Source organism: Staurois parvus, unplaced genomic scaffold, assembly GCF_062004578.1.
Source record: "Staurois parvus isolate SC_StPar_1 unplaced genomic scaffold, SC_StPar_1.0 ptg000019l, whole genome shotgun sequence".
Taxonomy (NCBI): domain Eukaryota; kingdom Metazoa; phylum Chordata; class Amphibia; order Anura; family Ranidae; genus Staurois; species Staurois parvus.
Window position 1 is genome coordinate 14141378 of NW_028317815.1, and position 19580 is coordinate 14160957.

General features: G+C 40.8%; 1 protein-coding gene across 2 annotated transcripts in view; it reads right to left on the reverse strand.

The window, feature by feature from the left end:
* The window catches only part of SLC2A13 (solute carrier family 2 member 13), a 282752-nt gene that overhangs the window by 58832 nt on the left and 204340 nt on the right, over positions 1–19580 (reverse strand). For both annotated transcript variants that reach the window (XM_089685016.1, XM_089685010.1), the window contains exons 5-6: positions 16337–16500; positions 164–284 (exon numbers count right to left, since the gene is read on the reverse strand). In XM_089685016.1, the coding sequence (XP_089541142.1) occupies positions 164–284; positions 16337–16500 (285 nt within the window). The remainder of the gene's footprint in view (positions 1–163; positions 285–16336; positions 16501–19580) is intronic.

The following is a 19580-nucleotide window of genomic DNA, read 5'->3' on the forward strand; positions in this document are numbered from 1 at the left end:
AACATTAAAACATTTAATTTTAGTATCACTTTAAAATATTTGTTTGTCAATCATTTTTTCATCTATACTGTAGGTTTATATTATCAGGAAGTGTAAAGATAAAGCAAAAGTTACCAACAGCAACACAGAAGTGAAATAATTAGTACGTACGCAAAACACTCACCTATATTTTGTGCAACTAGAATTTTGACTTCTGGGATCTGTCGGGGTGAATGTAACTGGTGGTGAGACTTGAGCAGATAACAGAAAGCCCAGAGCAAGAACAATAAGAGCCATCGTAGTACCTAAAAACATATGCCATTAGAACAGCAACGTTTATCTGACAATATCAGGAAACATTCCAATAGCTGTATTTTTTTAAACTCTGTTAATCTGATAAATGCTATATGGCCCTGTGTTTCCTACTCCCAAGTTTAATAAACCAAAGCAACGAAGAAGAATCTGTCTTTACTACGCTGATCTCAGTAGTCAATTCTGATTGTTTGTAGTTTATACAACTGAATGTACTTACAAATGGGAAGTCTTTACTGAAACCTTTTCAGGAGTGTAGCATATGTACATAAACATCTCTGTGCAACAAATATTGAGCTACGGAAAATATGTACCACCAAGAAGAGGTCCCCTGACCTTGCTTAGCTATTCAAAGCATCTATGGGCAGGTCAATTGTACCTAAATCGATTGTTATACGACTTGGGTACAACCAGCCTGTTGGATTTTTCATGCAGTTATTGCCAGGGGAGCTGCCTCCGCCGGGAGAACACAATAGCTCCATGGGAGAAATTCCCAGTCCACAGTCAGTGTTTATGGGGGGAATTGAGTGATTTTTCTGTGGTTGCAGGAAAGAAAATTGCATCGTCTATGGCTGGTTTTACAACTTTCTCAAAAGTTTGAACAGTGAAATAGGAAAATCTGAAAACACTATAGTTGTGCATTTTCAATAAGAAAACTGCTTACAAAGGACTTTTCAGGTGTCAGTAAATAATACATTGCTGAAACATATGTTTTTTGTAAAATATCACCCTTATTTACAATTAGAAAAACATTTCTTTTTTTCCTCTATTACTTTTTTTTTTTTAATAATATTTCCCAGATGGGCTCTGCTTCTTCAATGAGGGAATGATATCTCCAGTTGAATAAATATGTACCCAACTTTCTATAGTCAGAAAATTAGGTCCTTCTAGATCACTTAAGGCTGTCTCCTTTTGCAGATATATCTATGTAAAAGTTTTATGGCAAAACATTTTTTATGCATCGTAAATGAAAGTGATGTACCTTATGAAGGGTCTACTGAATGATCTAATATACAGTTTTACATTAATAAACATTAAGCACAGCACTGGTCCTTGAATTGACTTACTGTAATTAAACGTGTGTCACTGAATAGCTCACAACAGCCAATAAACACTCTCAGGCAATCTAATCAGGAACATGACAGCTACTGGCTTACAGTGCATTGCAGGGTTGCCACCTGTACGGGATCTCATGGTAAAATGCTGTGCTCCAATAAGAAGGCTGGTTTACATATCACTGCGACAGCCGATAACACTGGGTGCCTGCACCAGTGAGTTCAATGCCAGGATTGCCAGGTGAAGGAACACAGACAGCCAGCTATCTCCCTTTTCATTTTATGATTAAAGGCCAAGGTCACTTATTCACAGGGTGAACATGTAAATAATGGTAGTGTGTAAATCAGTGCCATTGATCATGCTGCTGATATTTATATGCTGCCTGTGGCAGCCAAAAGGCTATGTTAACTTTCTATGTTTGTTACACAAATGCTTAATGACATACAGTGTAATTAACGTGATGTCCTCAGCTAATGGGTCCAAGATGGCTCCTAGGATTAGTGTAGCACTAGTTGCTGTCAGCTTCAGCTCATACGCAGGCAGGTGAGATTTACTCATTGGGCAAATGTGCATGCATGTGTCTACTGAATGTCTCAACAGACACATGAATACACATTTGCCCAATGCAAATGTTCATGTTTGTATCTCATTCAGTCATTACACCATTTGAAGGCCAGCTATGGCATTAGAAACCCAATATTTCAGCTGACTGGTGGTTGTTCCTCTGCAACAGGATGAAAAGGGAAGTCATCTTTTTGCTCCTTTCCCACCTTTCTGGAGGAAAAGACTTGTACTGTTGCTGCACTTATTTAGTATGAGCATGTGAATTCTCTGGTGCCCAGCCTGATCCACTGCCTGCCTTCAGTGACTCTGTCAGCCTTGCCTCTATTTGGGCCTAGCTGCTTGTCTCAATAACCTAAAAGGTACATTATACTATTTAGAAGACATTATTATACAGGATTTATATAGTGCCAACAGTTTGCTCAGCGCTGTACATTATAATGGGAGAAAGTACACGAGACAGTACAGTAACAATACGATTCAATACAGGAGGGGTTCAAGGGCCCTGCTCCTTGGAGCTTACAATCTAGGAGGGAGGGGATAGTGGTACAGGAGGAAATAGCTGTGGGGGATGGAGTGGTAGGAAGAGTGAAGGAGTTCACTAATTAGCTGAGGGTGGGGTAGACTTCCCTGAAGAGGTAGGTTTTCAGAGTGCTAAAGATAGTTATTAAGAGGTCGTACAATAAATTCCCGTATCACCCAGTAAATGGTCTCCATTCAGTAGCCAAAAAAGGCATACAAAAAAAGAGAGGTTGTGAAAAGAAATTCACAAAGAAAGCGGCTACATTATGAACAGAATGTGATACTCAGAAAAATTTCCAAAAATTATGCTTTATTACACATACAAATTTGACATATGGGCAATCGCCCTGGTTTACCACCACCTCAGTATGAGACAATACACACAGACCTAAAACCATATAAAAAGACACCAGTACCGGTCTAAATACCTGTGCAAAAAGGACAATGACTACAAGAATCTAGAGTCCCTGTGGCACTGGCGCATAGGTGAACACTTCCCAAAGGAGGTGTATACAAAAAATTATACCATAGGTATACCATAACACATGTTATAATATGTAGACTATGCTACTACCAGAGTGGTTATATCCCAAACAGGGAGTTTCAAAAAATTATACCATAGATATAAATATCACATGTATGCAGTACGGCAAGCACAGTATGCGTCAAAAAGGAGGCATGCCTCAAGGCCTATATGAAACAAAACATAAATGTCATGTAAATAATGCAGTACATTCCTATGCCGGCACAAGTGGTTGGGGCCCATTCATCTGTGATTATTACCAGCTGTTTCCTAGGGCTCTTGAAAAAATATATATATATGTCCCATTATTCCCAGGATGGAAGGGTAGATGCATAAAGCAGCGCACTGCTTGAAATGGTTTCTTCACCACTACATGTGGACTACATACCACTTTCTGTGAGAAAAACAAGACACATCCCAATAGATCTTCTGCCTGTTGAAATACATGTGGTATATCTTGTTTCCTATACAAAGCACCATGATGTCCCCATCCTGTAGTGAAACAGACAATATGTGGAAAGTCACTGAAAGAGCTTACACTCTATAAAGGATATATAGGTCATATATGTCACATAGGACCATATATCTAGTGTCCCGCAACAGTCCACTCACCACCTGTGCAATGGATAATAGGAGAGGAAAGAATATCCTTCATAGGTACTGCCATACAAGGCCAAGGAGGCCAGGGAGCCACCGCTGACATCCGCCGATATACCGCGGGCTCCAGCCTCTTCTCGGCGCCTGTGCTGCCTAAGCTTGCCTCATGGCATGTGAAAAATGGCTTCCTCCTTGTAGGTCAGCGTGCGTTCCACCTAATGCGCATGACCGGAAGTGACGTATCTGACGTATGACGTCAACGCGTTTCGCCGATGGGCGTATCTCACTCAGCTTCGTCAGGACCAATGAGACAACTGCATTTCAATTTCCTATTTATAGTGGGTTAAGACCCACCCATTTATGCAAAAACTAACTTGCAGCTATTCCCAATGGAGAAAAAAAAGGGGCTAAATACTTAGCACAGCTGCTGGTCATTATTGAATACAATTAAAAACAGGCGACTGGAAATATCAGAGAACGGAAAGGCTTAGCAATTTTAACAATACATGTATAAATCAAAAGAGCATAGATTAAATATAATGATCAGTTGAGACATTACCACATTCTCACCAGAAGATGGCAATATTAGTGAAAGAATTACCAGGCCTATTTATTAAATCAAATTCCTAAAAGTACAATATAAATTACCATAAAGCCACCACAAGATGGCAATGTTGACTAAGGGATCTCATTATGAATTCTTTTATCAAAAGTACCCAGATTTCAAATGCCCATTTATGTTATAGTTATTCTTGGAGAAAATATACTCAAACTTATATCATAAGATCATCAATATTGTTCCCAAATGCGAAAAAAGAGAGATTAACCTTAATTACTTAGCATATAATCCAACTATTAATGAAAACAGGGAAATGCCATAGGTTAGTCAACATATGGAAATATAAGGGTACATAACTATGTAGATCTATTTATCCAAAAATACTTGGAGATCACATTCCACATTTAACCCCTTAGGGTATAATGTATCAAGCTTATATATCCAATATTTCTCCTTTTTAAGCAATTCTCTGTCAAAGTCCCCTCTCCTTTGTGGAAAGTGCAATGCATAGAAACCTTTCACTTTTGTACCGTCCAGTTTACCTCCATGATATTTAGCATAATGTTGTGCAAGGTTACTTTCAGGGTCATTTGATCTAATATCTCTAAGATGTTCACCTATTCGTACCTTAAGTTGTCTTTTGGTCTTACCTATATACATCTTCTTACAAGGACAGGTTAAAATATATAGCACTCTTACTGTAGAGCAATTTATGAGACTTTGAATTTTATAGTGAGTGTTGTTTCCTGAATCAGAAAAAGAGTCCGTACGATCCACATATTTACAGATTTGACATTTTCCACATTTAAACATCCCCTTAGTGCGCGATTTTAACCATGTTGTTTGTTTTAACGGTTGATAATCAGAATGGATAAGGAGATCACCAAGATTTGGTGCTCTTCTTGCTACCATCTGGGGGCGTTCACCTACAATCCTATTCAATTTGGGACATTGAGTTAAAATTTTCCAATGTTTTTCTAATATTAATTTTACATCTTGCCATTGGGCTCCAAATTGGGTTATCATTCTTACAGGTTGATCACTTAATTTGGCCTTCTCATCCTTTTTAGGAGATAACAGATCCTTGCGGTCAGTTTGATATGCCCGTCTTCGAGCCTTTCTAATTTGAGAGTGAGAGTACCCCCTTTCCCTAAATCTTTTATAGAGGTCCTGAGCCTCCATCCTAAAGTCATTGATGTTTGAACAATTTCTCCGACATCTCAAAAACTGTCCCACTGGAATCCCTGAAATCAGTGAACGTGGGTGGTAGCTCCTAGCCTCTAATAGGGTATTGGCAGCAGTTGGTTTCCTATATGTCCTTGTGAGGAGTCTTCCATTCTCAAGTCTAATTTCCAGATCCAGAAAAGAAATACATCTTTCGTCAGATACATGTGTAAGTCCAATATTGAAGGAGTTTTGATTTAACTCTTCCATGAAAAGTTTTAATTCCTCAGATGTTCCTCGCCAAACAAGGAACACATCATCTATATATCTTAACCAGATCTGGACATTAACAAGAAATCTTGATGATCTGAAGACAACCTGCTCCTCCCAAAAACCTAAATGAAGACATGCGTAGGCCGGAGCCCACGGTGCTCCCATGCTAGTACCTCTAGTCTGTTGATAAAAGGTATTAATAAATTGAAAAAAGTTATGTCGTAATGCAAAATCCAACAACTCACTAATGAATTCATTCTGTCCTCCCAAAGTAGGATATGTTTTGTCAAGGAAGTAAGAGGCCGATCTCACACCACATTCATGCGGGATAGAGGTGTAAAGTGATTCCACATCTATTCCCACTAGAATGGAATTTTCATTAATAATCATATTCTCAATCTTAGCCAACACGTCTTTAGTATCCCTTACATAAGAGGGGAGATTAGGGACCATGTCTTTAAGAAACAGATCTATATATTTCCCTGTTTTATCTAGGGGACCATTAATGCCAGAAACAATAGGTCTACCCGGAGGGTTTTCTTGATTTTTGTGTATTTTGGGGATAATATAAAAAGTAGGGTGATTAAATTCTTCAGTTCTCAGATACTCATACTCTTTTTTAGTTAACAAACCCACTTCTTTTCCCAGTGTTAGGATAGAGTTAAATTTTTTTGCCACCATATGAAAAGGATTAGTGGCTACTTTCCTATAGGTAGATGAATCACTTAATAAGCGCTTCACCTCCCTAACATAATTTTGTTCATTTAAAATCACTACATTACCCCCTTTATCACTTCTTTTAATTACAATATTCTTAGTCTCTTTTAATTCTTTAAGAGCTTTTCTTTCTTTTTTAGTAAGATTGTCACCAATTGGCATTTTCCACTCAAGATTTTTAAGATCATCAGCAACAAAATCTAGAAATGTCAAAATCCTCATGTTGGAACGAATTTTCGGCATTTTCGTCGATCTAATATTCAGATCGACTTTTCTAATCACATTACTGTGATTATCCAGGTCTATTTCGTTCTCATCACCATCCTCATTTTCCTCCATGAGAGATATCAACATATCAAGCATCTTGCGATCCTCCATGGACGAGTCAGAGGCCATATCCTCCAACATAGTGGGATTGCCATGTATCATTCTCTAGAAAACTTTTCTTAAAAATAAGTTAACATCTTTAAATACCTCGAACTCATCCATGGGGGTCACTGGTGAAAAGGACATACCTTTATTTAATAAAGAAATATGTTCCCTTCTGAGTGGAAAATTAGCCAAATTGATTACCTTTTTATCATGAATATTTTCATCTACTACCTCCTCTGACTTCTTGTTCTGCCCTTGTCTTCCTGATGTTTGTTTTTTAAGGATTCCTCTACTTTCTTTTTGGATCCTCTTCCCATCTGTAATTGATTGGTACGAGGAAGTTCTCCATTTTGTTGGTCTAAAAAAGAAACTGATTTCCCAAGATTTTCAGAATCACTTTCACTAGACATGGTTTCCCCCATTGATCTAGAGTGTGAACGAAATCCTCTTCGTTTAGATCGACTTCTACTTCTTTTTGTAGTGAGATCAAATATCTCACCTGTTTCCCAATCCTTAAGGTCACGTTTAAATTTAGTTTGTTTGGTAGTTCTCAGATTTTTTTGTACTTTTTCAACTTCCTTTTTCAATTGCTCATTATATTTTTCAAAATTCTCCTGATTTTTAAAAGGATCTAATCCAAATGCACTTTTACTAATAGCCTGATCCAATTCTTCAAGTTGTAATTTTTCCTCCTCAACTATAAGTTTCATACCATTAATCCCATGTTCTATGCATAGCATTTTCCATTTCTCCAGAAACCTTTCATTATGTAAATGTTCAGCTGGGACTACCTTACTTCTCAGGCCACGTGGGATAATACTCTGTCTAATATAGGCTTCCAAAAAACATACATCCCATTTCCGGTTGAGACGTTTAATAACAAGCTTTTTATGTTCCCGAAACTTAATTTTAATGTCCTCATCTTCAGTAGATAAACTTGGGCCTTCTGCTGCAAAGGCTTGATGCATTTCCAACTCATCCTCTTCTCCTGGTATAAATGCCATGACTGCAAGCCCTTCCAATCAATACATTCCAGCCGCCTTAAAAAATAAAACACTCATCACCTGAGGTAGTGGCAAACCAAATTTCCAAAAGTCAGATAACCTCTATGAGAACAGGTCCATAAGAACCCAAAAGATACATTTGTTAAAGATAGTTATTAAGAGGTCGTACAATAAATTCCCGTATCACCCAGTAAATGGTCTCCATTCAGTAGCCAAAAAAGGCATACAAAAAAAGAGAGGTTGTGAAAAGAAATTCACAAAGAAAGCGGCTACATTATGAACAGAATGTGATACTCAGAAAAATTTCCAAAAATTATGCTTTATTACACATACAAATTTGACATATGGGCAATCGCCCTGGTTTACCACCACCTCAGTATGAGACAATACACACAGACCTAAAACCATATAAAAAGACACCAGTACCGGTCTAAATACCTGTGCAAAAAGGACAATGACTACAAGAATCTAGAGTCCCTGTGGCACTGGCGCATAGGTGAACACTTCCCAAAGGAGGTGTATACAAAAAATTATACCATAGGTATACCATAACACGTGTTATAATATGTAGACTATGCTACTACCAGAGTGGTTATATCCCAAACAGGGAGTTTCAAAAAATTATACCATAGAAAGAAATATCACATGTATGCAGTACGGCAAGCACAGTATGCGTCAAAAAGGAGGCATGCCTCAAGGCCTATATGAAACAAAACATAAATGTCATGTAAATAATGCAGTACATTCCTATGCTGGCACAAGTGGTTGGGGCCCATTCATCTGTGATTATTACCAGCTGTTTCCTAGGGCTCTTGAAAAAATATATAAATATACGCATACTGTGTATTTAGACCGGTACTGGTGTCTTTTTATATGGTTTTAGGTCTGTGTGTATTGTCTCATACTGAGGTGGTGGTAAACCAGGGCGATTGCCCATATGTCAAATTTGTATGTGTAATAAAGCATAATTTTTGGAAATTTTTCTGAGTATCACATTCTGTTCATAATGTAGCCGCTTTCTTTGTGAATTTCTTTTCACAACCTCTCTTTTTTTGTAGGTTTTCAGAGTGCACCTAAAGGTGAGCAGAGTAGGTGATAGTCTGATGGACTGGGGACAATTTGCCAGGCTCCCTTGTAGGAGCTGACATCTGTGGACAAATTCCTGGGATCCCTATTTCCATACAGCAGATATAAAAAGTCTATGCACTCCTGTTAAAATGTCAGGTGTCTGTGATGTAAAAAAAATGAGACAAAGATAAATCTTTTCAGAACTTTTTTCCACCTCTAACGTGACCTATAAACTGTACAGCTCAGTTGAAAAACAAACTGAACTCTTTTTTGGGGGGAGGGGGGGTGAGTAAACAAAAAAACTAAAATAATGTGGTTGCATAAGTGTGCTCACCCTCTTATAACTGTGAATGTAGCTGTGTTCAGAGTTAAGCAATCACATTCAAAATCATGTTAAATAGGAGTCAATACACACCTGCCATCATCATAGTCACATCCTACAGCAAAAGCCATGGACCTCAGAGAGCTTCCAAAGCATCAGAGGGATCTCATTGTTAAAAGGTATCAGTCAGAAGAAGGGTACAAAAGAATTTCCAATTAGATATACCATGGAACACAGTGAAGACAGTCATCATCAAGTGGACAAAATATGGCGCAACAGTGACATTACCAAGACCTGGACATCCCTCCAAAATTGATGAAAAGACAAGAAGAAAACTGCTCTGGGAGGCTACTAAGAGGCCTACAGCAACATTAAAGAAGCGGCAGGAATATCTGGCAAGTACTGGCTGTGTGGTACATGTGACAACAATCTCCCGTATTCTTCATATGTCTGGGCTATGGGGTAGAGTGGCAAGATGGAAGCTTTTTCTTACGAAGAAAAACATCCAAGCCCAGCTACATTTTGCAAAAATACATCTGAAGTCTCCCAAAAGCATGTGGGAAAATGTGTTATGGTCTGATAATACCAAGGTTGAACTTTTTGGCTATAATTCCAAAAGATATGTTTGGAGCAAAAACAACACTGCACATCACCAAAAGAACAGCACACTCACAGTGAAGCATGGTGGTGGCAGCATCATGCTGCGAGGCTGTTTTTCTTCAGCTGGAACTGGGGCCTTAGTCAAGGTAGAGGGAATTATGAACAGTTCCAAATACCAGTCAATATTGGCACAAAAACTTCAGGCTTCTGCTAGAAAGCAGAACATGAAGAGGAATTTCATCTTTCAGCATAATGACCCAAAGCATACATCCAAATCAACAAAGGAATGACTTCGCCAGAAGATGATTAAAGTTTTGGAATGGCCCAGCCAGAGCCCAGACATGAATCAGATCGAAAATCTGTGGGGTGATATGAAGAGGGCTGTGCACAGGAGATGCCCTCACAATCTAACAGATTTGGAGTGTTTTTGCGAGGAAGAGTGGGCAAATATTCCCAAGTCAAGATGTGCCATGCTGATAGACTCATACCCAAAAAGACTGAGTGCTGTAATAAAATCAAAAGTTGCTTCAACAAAGTATTAGTTTAAGGGTGTGCACACTTATGCAACCATATTATTTTAGGTTTTTATTTTTACTTCCCTCCACTTAAAATATTTCAGTTTGTTTTTCAACTGAGTTGTACAGTTTATGGGCTACATTAAAAGGTGGAAAAAGTTCTGAAATGATTTATCTTTGTCTCATTTTTTTACATCACAGAAACCTGACATTTTACCAGGGGTGTGTAGACTTTTTATATCCACTGTGTGTGCAAACATTTGTGAAAGATTGGGTTGCTCTCAGGAGCTCAGTGAATTCAAGCGTGGTAACGTGATAGGCTGCCACTTGTGCAATAAGTCCATCCATGAAATTTCCTTGCTACTAAATATTCCAGATTCAACTGTTAGTGGTATTGTAACAAATTGGAAACAACTGGGAACAATAGAAACTCAGCCACAAAGTGGTAGGCCACGTAAAATGACAGAGCGGGGTCAGCTCATGCTGAAGCACACAGTGCACAGAAGTTGCCAACTGTCTGCAGAGTCAATAGCTAAAGATCTCCAAACGTCATATGGCCTTTAGAATATCACAACAACAGTGCGTAGAGAGCTTAATGGAATGGGTTTCTGTGGCCGAGTAGCTGCATCCAAGTGCAATGCAAAGCATTGGATGCAATGGTGTAAAGTATGCCGCCACTGAACTCTAGAACAGTGGAGACATGTTCTCTGCAGTGAGCAATCACACTTGTCTGGCAATCTGTTGGACATATCTGGGTTTGGCGGTTGCTGTCACGGATGCACGATCGCCGCCACCAACATGCGACAATCGCACGACCGCGACCAACAATACGTCACGCCCGCGGCGTCAGACCCCAGACCTTCTCACCAAACTCGTGACCGAAGGACCGGCCGATCTAAAACCGCGGTGTGACGTGCATAACAATGCCACACTCAGCTGCGCCCTGCACAACGATTGTCCAGCTAATGGAACGCAATCGACACATCGGCAGCCTGAATGCGCTTGTTACTGGGTCGGTTTAATTACGCAACTAACCCTTCACTGCCACCACCCCTTTTTGTACAGAGAAAGGGGAAACTCTCTTTATCCAATGTACACTGTAATGTTTGAAAAGTCGACTGTCCAATGCGGTCACCGTAGGCCGATTGGGCAGAGGATTAAACAAACACAGTAGCGTCTCTTCAAAAGGCAGGAATTCGTGAATTGCAAGTAAGCGCTTAGAAACAGTTTAACACTTTCAGAAAGAAAGATTTATTACTAAAAGAGTCAAACAGGTGCAATAAAATATTTACAAAGAAAATGTAACTAAGATATATATTTATATATACATAGAAAACAGCACAGCAAAGAGATAACAGGGAGAAGTTAAAAGGTTAAGTTACTTGCCATGTTCAGCCTTAAGGTAAGCAGATCCAAGTTGCAGAGCGAAGGGTCTTTGATCTCCTGCTGTTACGATGTTAAAATTGGGAGATGTGTTTAGCTTGCTTTAGGCCTACAGCCTGTGTTTTTTAAAGTTCCCCAGCAAAGGGGGTGGCTCTGAGTAACTGGCCAATCTCTGTTTAAGGAGGGATGTCGGGCGGACTCTGAATTAAAACCAACAGCTTCATAATCCATGATATGAAACATAGGTGACAGCTGACCTGAGGAATGTGCATTTAAATTCTGTCACCTGGCTGGTAGGGTTTATGAGGTTCCAATTTCTTTCAAGTCCTAGATAGTAGCCAACCAAGCCTGCAACCAAGCCTCCCACCACACCTGTCCACCACCCCGTGTACCTCCCTCTTCCACTCCTCTTCCTCATATTCCTCTCCTCTGTTCCCAAAATCTCTTCTCTATATCCCTCTGCTCCTCCCAAACAACTGTATATTGTGCCCTCACTAGTTCCTTCGCCCCTCTACAGCACCCACCACCTCCTCCTAATACTCCACTCTCCCACTGACCCGAACACCTCCACTGGTAGACTTACACGCTCCTGCACATCCCGCTCCCATGCCACCTTTCTCGCCCTTCTTCTCCTCCGAACCGCGGGGGACATCTCCCCGAACACTGGCCCTTCACCACCTCGCTCACCCACAAGGCACCCTCCCACTTCCACGTCCTGCCGCAACCCCCTCAACCTAATATCTGTCCCCCTGCTCCCCAACCCCCCCCCCCCCGTTTTCGTGTGCACTCCTGAACGCCCAATCGGTGTGCAACAAGCTCACCGCCATCCACGACCTCTTTGTTTCCAGCTCCCTCAACCTCCTAGCGATCACGGAAACCTGGATCCAAGCCACTGACTCTACCTCCCCTGCAGCACTCTCCTATGGAGGTCTCATCTGGACCCACTCACCCAGACCCAACGGTCGTAAAGGTGGTGGGGTTGGTCTGCTCCTGTCACCACTGAGCACCTTCCAAGTCCTCCCAAACCCCCCCTCTCTATCCTTCTCCTCCTTCGAGGCCCACTGCATCTGACAATTCTCCCCAACCCCCCTGAGGATTGCTGTAATCTACCAACCTCCTGGACCCGTATCCCTGTCCTTGATGACTTTTCCGCCTGGCTACCCTTCTTTCTCTGCTTCGAGCTACCCACCATCATCCTTGGAGACTTAAACATCCCTGTCAACAACCCGGCCACATCACAACTCCTCCACTTAACCTCCTCTTTTTCACTCACACAGTGCATACAATCCACCACCCACTCCTACGGGAACATCCTCGACCTTGTCTTCTCCCATTTCTGCGCTCCCCACAACCTCACAAACACCCCCTTCCCTCTCTCTGACCACAACCTTATTACCTTCTCTGTCTCCTCGTCCTCAAACGCCCACCCCTCCAAATGTCAAACTATTACCAGCCGAAACCTCCGCAACCTGAACCCCCCCACTCTGCAGCTGATCAACTTTACGACAGCATCCTTCCCCTGTCCTGCCCCGAATGCCTATAACAACTCGCTGTCAACCTCTCTTGACTCGCTAGCGCCTTTAACCACACGAAACATCAGACCTCGACCGCTCCAGCCCTGGCAGACTGATCATACCAAAACTCTCAAATGACGCAGTCGTGCGCTGGAGCGACTACGGCGCAAAACCAGATCCCAACTGGTATAAATCTGCCTTCCACACCTACACCTCCTCCCTCCATGCTGCCAAACAAGCCTACTTCCTGACCCTCATCAATACCCTCTCCTCCAATCCTCACCGGCTCTTCTCTACCTTCAACTCCCTACTCTCTCCGCCCCCACCTCCACCCAGCACCTCACTCACCGCCCTCGAGATTGGCAATCACTTCAAAAACAAGATTGACACAATTCGCAGGGACATCGCTGCTGCTCAAACTTCCTCCCCACCTATCTCCTCTCACACAGCAATCCCCTCATCACCCCTCTCCCTCGGCCTCACCACTGTTCAGACCCCACCTAACATCCCTCACACTGAAGCCCCCTCAACACGCCACTCCTTCAACCTTACTACCACTGAGGAGGTCACAAAGGTCTTCTCTGAAGCCCACCTCACCACCTGCCCCCTCACAACTCCTACGACCTCCCTCCTCCTCCATCCTACACTCCCTCACCCACATCTTTAATCTCTCCCTCTCTTCTGGCGCATTCCCCACCCCTCTGAAGCACGCGCACATCACTCCCATACTTAAAAAGCCCTCCCTGGACCCCACTGACCCGAACAACCTTAGACCCATCTCCCTGTTGCCATTTACATCCAAACTCCTTGAGCGCTTAGTCTACAATCGCCTAAGCTCCCATCTCAACGACAACAACCTCCTCGACCCCCTACAGTCCGGCTTCCGTCCCCTACACTCCACCAAAACTGCCCTACTCAAACTCTGCAATGACCTGCTAACCGCCAAAGCTAATGGCCACTATTCAGTGCTTCTACTCCTCGACCTCTCCGCAGCTTTCGACACAGTCGACCACCCCCTCCTCCTCAAAATACTACACTCCCTTGGCCTCAGAGACTCTGCTCTCTCCTGGCTCTCGTCCTACCTATCACAACGCTCCTTCAGCGTTACTTATAACGCTACCACCTCCCCCTCACTCCCCCTTTCTGTTGGGGTCCCTCAAGGCTCTGTCCTTGGGCCCCTTCTATTCTCCATCTACACCTCCTCCCTTGGCCAACTGATACACTCTCATGGCTTCAACTACCACCTTTATGCCGATGACACACAAACCTATTTACTAAAACTGCAGAGTGCAAAATCTGGTGCAGTTCTGCATATAAATCTATTAGTTTCCAGTTTTTTTGTGAAATCCTAATTGAACAAGCTGATTGGCTACCATGCACAGCTGCACCAGATTTTGCACTCTCCAGTTCTAATAAATCAAAACCATTGTACATTCATCTCTTTGTCCTGGCACAATACATGACAAGGAAATTGCACTACATTGCCTGTGTGAGGTCAGGGCTGTCAGAGTCTGTCTAGCTACAGTCTGTTTCCAAGACCAGGTCCCCTCTTTGTTCTGCATGTGGGGCCTCTTGCTTCCCACTCAATCATTGCCAGGTGGATCAGGCAATGTACCTCCAGAGCCTCCCCCCAAAACATAAAATTGTTTATATCTTGTGGTTTTTTAGATACAATAGAAAAATTCACAATTTTGTTTAAAAAAGCCTAGTTTTTACCCTTCTCCCAAAAAAACTATGTATATATTACTTTATCTTAAGTATTGACAAAGTTATCCCCAAACAGGCCAACAGTGGAAAAGTAAAAATTGCTCTGGTCCATTAGAGGTAGACAGGTACGAGAGCTGAAGTGGTTAAAGATGATCTCAGGGCAACATAAATCAATCTATGACTCTCGCTCCCCTTTCCTCTGTAGTATAAATCAAATTGTTTTTCTTACCTTTCTCCTTTGTGGAGATATAGCATCTTGAAAACAGACCGTTTTCAGAGCAGGCACTTTCAGCAACCGATGGGATGGGGCTAGCATACAGGAGGTAGAAACCATAGGGCACCGTTGTGCAAAGGAGTAAGGGTGGTGACTGAGGAGCAGAGGACTCCCCTCTCATTGTTGCAGCACTGTCAGCGTTGAGGTGGGTGGGAGCATTGTGCAGGGCAAGAAAATTATGCCTGCTAAAACAGTATCAGATCAGTATTCACAACAGCACTGCTGTGGGCTGCCATATGTGCAGAGGAATTCCGTGTCAATGCTGCAGCATTGTCTGGGCAGATGTGCTATATCAGATTCTAGCAGTATCAGCACTGTATCATTGCATGTACACTGCTGGTAATGTTTGAATCAGGCATAGCTTGATTGCCCAGAACAGTGCCACAGTGGGCTCATGTAAACAGGCAGGGGAGAAAGGGCAGCAAGTCCACTATGCTGCAACCTTGCTAAGCTGTTAGAGAGCTTTAGAACCCTGATCATTTTAGCAGGGAAGACAAGGGCACAGAGGTAGAATAAAAAAAATGACAATAGGAGTGGACTGTGCTGGGAAAAACAGGAGAAGCCCCGTCTACACTCAATGCTAGGATCCACCTACAGCAGGCGGTGACTTTGTGGGGATGTGAGCACTGCTAGCTTTGAACTACTGAGGGGTATTGAGAAGACTGAACACACAGCCGATAGGAATTAGGCTGAGGTGCCAAGTCCCCATGACAGAATGTAGGTGCCTTTTCAAGGTGAGAAAATAACATATGATGTTGTTTTTTGGGACACAGAGACCAGCTGTTAAATTAAAGTACAATACCCTAAAAGGAACACAAACGTACAAATGTCTAAGTAATATCCTGTGTATGGAACTCAGTTTTAACTTGAGTTACAATAAAAACATTTTGCACATTCAATATTTAAGTGTGTTGTGTAAACCAATATTAGCAATTCCAACTAAATTCATTTTCATTCCAAGTTGTTTACAATGTATGGAAAAGTCAAGGAAGTCAGGTATAGTTATGCACTCTATCTAATGTCATGAAAATTTTCAGGAACACGCCAACACACATTTCCTATTCCCAGTAAGGGATGATTCCAACAATAATCACAAGTCTTGGACTCTAATGAAGATCTATGCACCCAATTTAATACCATATCAACTTTCTTCCATTTCATGCATAAGGGCTATATGTTTTGGGAAAGTATACTAAAAATATACTTCCTTCTGTGTGACACTTCCAACTTTTGGCATTATGAAAAAAAGAAATTCACATACAAGACTGACTGATCATTTGTTATACACAAATAAATGCCACTCCATGCACATACCTGTAAGACTTCCAAGTGTGAGTTTTCGTCGACCAACTTTCTCTACAAGCCAAACTCCAACAAGCGTGAAGCTAAAGTTTGTAAATGCTGTAATAGATGCAAGCCAGATAGCAAGTCTGTCATCATCCACACCTGACATCTGTAGAATTGTTGCACTGTAGTACCTAAAATATATAAAAAGAAATCCTTAGTATGTCTGTAACGTTCAGCACAGTTGCACAGGGCAGCCTACTTTAATGGACTTAAAGATATATCTCTGGGCCAAAGTGCAGTGCAGGTCTGACCCCACAATTACGTGCATAAAATCATGCATTGACCATGCTGATAAACTGGGACTTTTGTGCACAAGTCAATGTTTTTTAGCTCTGGTTTACACGTGCATTTTGTGATGCGATTTGAGAGGCTGAATTTGCATGACAACTAAAGTTTAACGTATTCTTATAGAAGGCATTCAGATATATGCGGTAGAGTTGTATCACGTGTTTGAGAAAGGGTCCTGCGTGACTTTTGGACTGTGCGAAAAGAAATCACATTCTATAGAGTTCAATGGGACAATGCGTTTTTCACTGCCTTTGCCTTGCAGAAGAGAGAGAGAGAAAAGTGATGTTTAAAGACAAATCACATGCAATTTGCACTGCTATGCTTGCACTACAAAACGGAGTGATTTCCACATGCATATGTGTGAACCTAGGCTAACAGATGTGTACTATATAGATGCTGCTAATCTGCATTTGAGAAAGAGTAGCTTCACACATGGATCCTTTGCTGGAAAGACAAAACTACATGTGCCATAAATATAAAGGGTACTTGTCTGTTAATTCACCGGATTTATATATATATATATATATATATATATATATATATATATTCTTTTTATATGTTTTATTTAAATATATATATATATATATATAAATCGGGTGAATTAACAGACAAGTACCATATAAAGATAGGCATACTAAGCTGCAGCAATTATTAGGCAAGTATTAAAAAAGGGAAATCCTCTAATTATTCACAGAGCTAGTGTCTCTAAATACCATCAGATGGAATCACGCATAATTGTATAACAAGTAAGGGCACTCATGCACAATGTGTGTGCCAACAGAGTCTTTGCACAGAAACATAACAGCAGATGGCATCTTCCAGGCTGTTTGCGTACGAGACGATACCTCCTTACTGTTAATATTGAATATTTTCAGCAGTAGCACTCACCACATCTGATCAGTGAATAAATATTAGCATTATTCTTTATTGATGAATTACTGGTTTCATAGCACTGTAAAGTGGATGATCCACCTTGCAGTGTCTATCAAATTGTAGTCTAGCACAAATATACTTCTATGTAGGCCACAACTATTACACTGAACAGAAACAAATAAATAATTTGGGTGTCATATATAACTTTTCTCTGCCTTTTCCACAGATAGAGCAGCCCATGCAAATGTGGCTGCACGGAAACTGCATGGGTCTGAACCTAGCCTAAAATGAAAATTGAAAAAAAAAAAAATCTTTGTACATGATGTTTTTCTATGTAAGGCACATACAACACTGTCCTACGATCCAACTTTGCTTGGATTCTATTATTAAAACCTTTATGGAACAAAAAAAAAAATTTCTCTGTACTACCTAAAACAATCAGAAGCTCCAGTAACATTTTTTAAGGCTCCATGCACACTAGCTTTAAATTTTTTTATGCTCAAAAAACACCAGATAAAAAAAAGCTGGCAATAACGCATTTTAGTAGCGTTTAATTTATTAGCGTTTTTATAGTACATGTAGGGGGAACAAAAAGCTAGAAAAAAAGGTGTTTGGAGCATTTTAGGAGTGTTTAGTAGCACTAAGCGTTTTTTTCTGCTGGAAACACAATCCCAAAAACTCTACAAAAACATTTTTTTTTCTGATCCTAAATGCTGAAACGTGAAAAACACTATTAGCCTAAAATAATGTGCATAGGCATATAGGATAACACTATTTAGCTTCTCGGAGCAGAAACAAAAAGGTTAATATCAGCTTCCAGGAGCTCAACGAAAAGCTAATGTGCATGGAGCCTGACCCTGCATTACCCTAGGTTCACACCTAAGCGTTTCCACAGCATTTTGCAGAAACGCAGTACAGTCCATTTAACATGATTTCCTATAGGATATGTTCACATCTCCACGTCTTCACCCAGTGCATTTTTTTGGAAAGGATCAGGGACTTTTTTTGAATGCAAAAGGTTGTGTTTTTGGTTCTATAGATTTCAATGGAAATGCTGCATGTAGTGCGTTTTTGCCGCATTTTAAATCTGCCTAGCAACAAGAAAAATGAAAAAAAAAAAAATTAAACAAAACCCCAAAAACTCAAAACGCATCAAAAACACAGCTCAAACGCAGGTGCAAAAATGCAATGTAGGAACGGCTCAAATGCAACCTGCATAGGTGTGAACCTAACCTTAGACAAGGGACTGCTCTAATGTGAATAGATTCTGCAGACACAGTAGCACATTCTTCCATTTTGTGCCACTGTCACAATGAGTAAATTAAACAAAACAACCCACACATTTCAACTTATGTTCAGACTAACCAAATTTCTAATATATTTTCTTCATTTAGTTCCTCATACAGTAGCAGCCTGTATCAATTCTTGTTTTGTATACTAATATGCATTATAGTGCATCCTGACAAGAACAAAACAGTGTTCTGTAATAGATTTCCTTTCAGTTGTTTGAAACCTTCCATATGAAGACTGACACAAACATGCAGAGCAAAATCTAAAAATAATTTATAAAATTGTATTTTAACTCTTAACAAATTGTTTTGAATGGTTACCTCTATAACCAATAACAAATTACTAACTGCAAATGCACATGGCAAAGTCTGAAGGAGTATACATTCAAATGGTAATTTGAACTTCAGGGAAAAAAAAACAAAACATAACAAGCCCCCCACCCCCCCAAAAAAACGACATTTTTAAACCAATGGTGTCATTCACATGGGGCACTGTGCTGCTAATTGGTGTGCAGTCAAAAGCATTTGCCAATAAAACGTAGTAAAGACCTCAGAAAAACATGTAAATGAAACAAATAACACTCATTTAGTGAGGTATATTGTGAGTTCTTTTCACGTCAGCTGTCTGTTTCACCTCCAGAACTGCCAGACTCAGTATGTGGAGGCGTGTGAGAAAGACCGTTATATCCAAGCTACCGGGCTTAAGGCTGAAACAGAAATGGGTAACAAACTCTCAACAAACATCAATATGGGCAATGGCT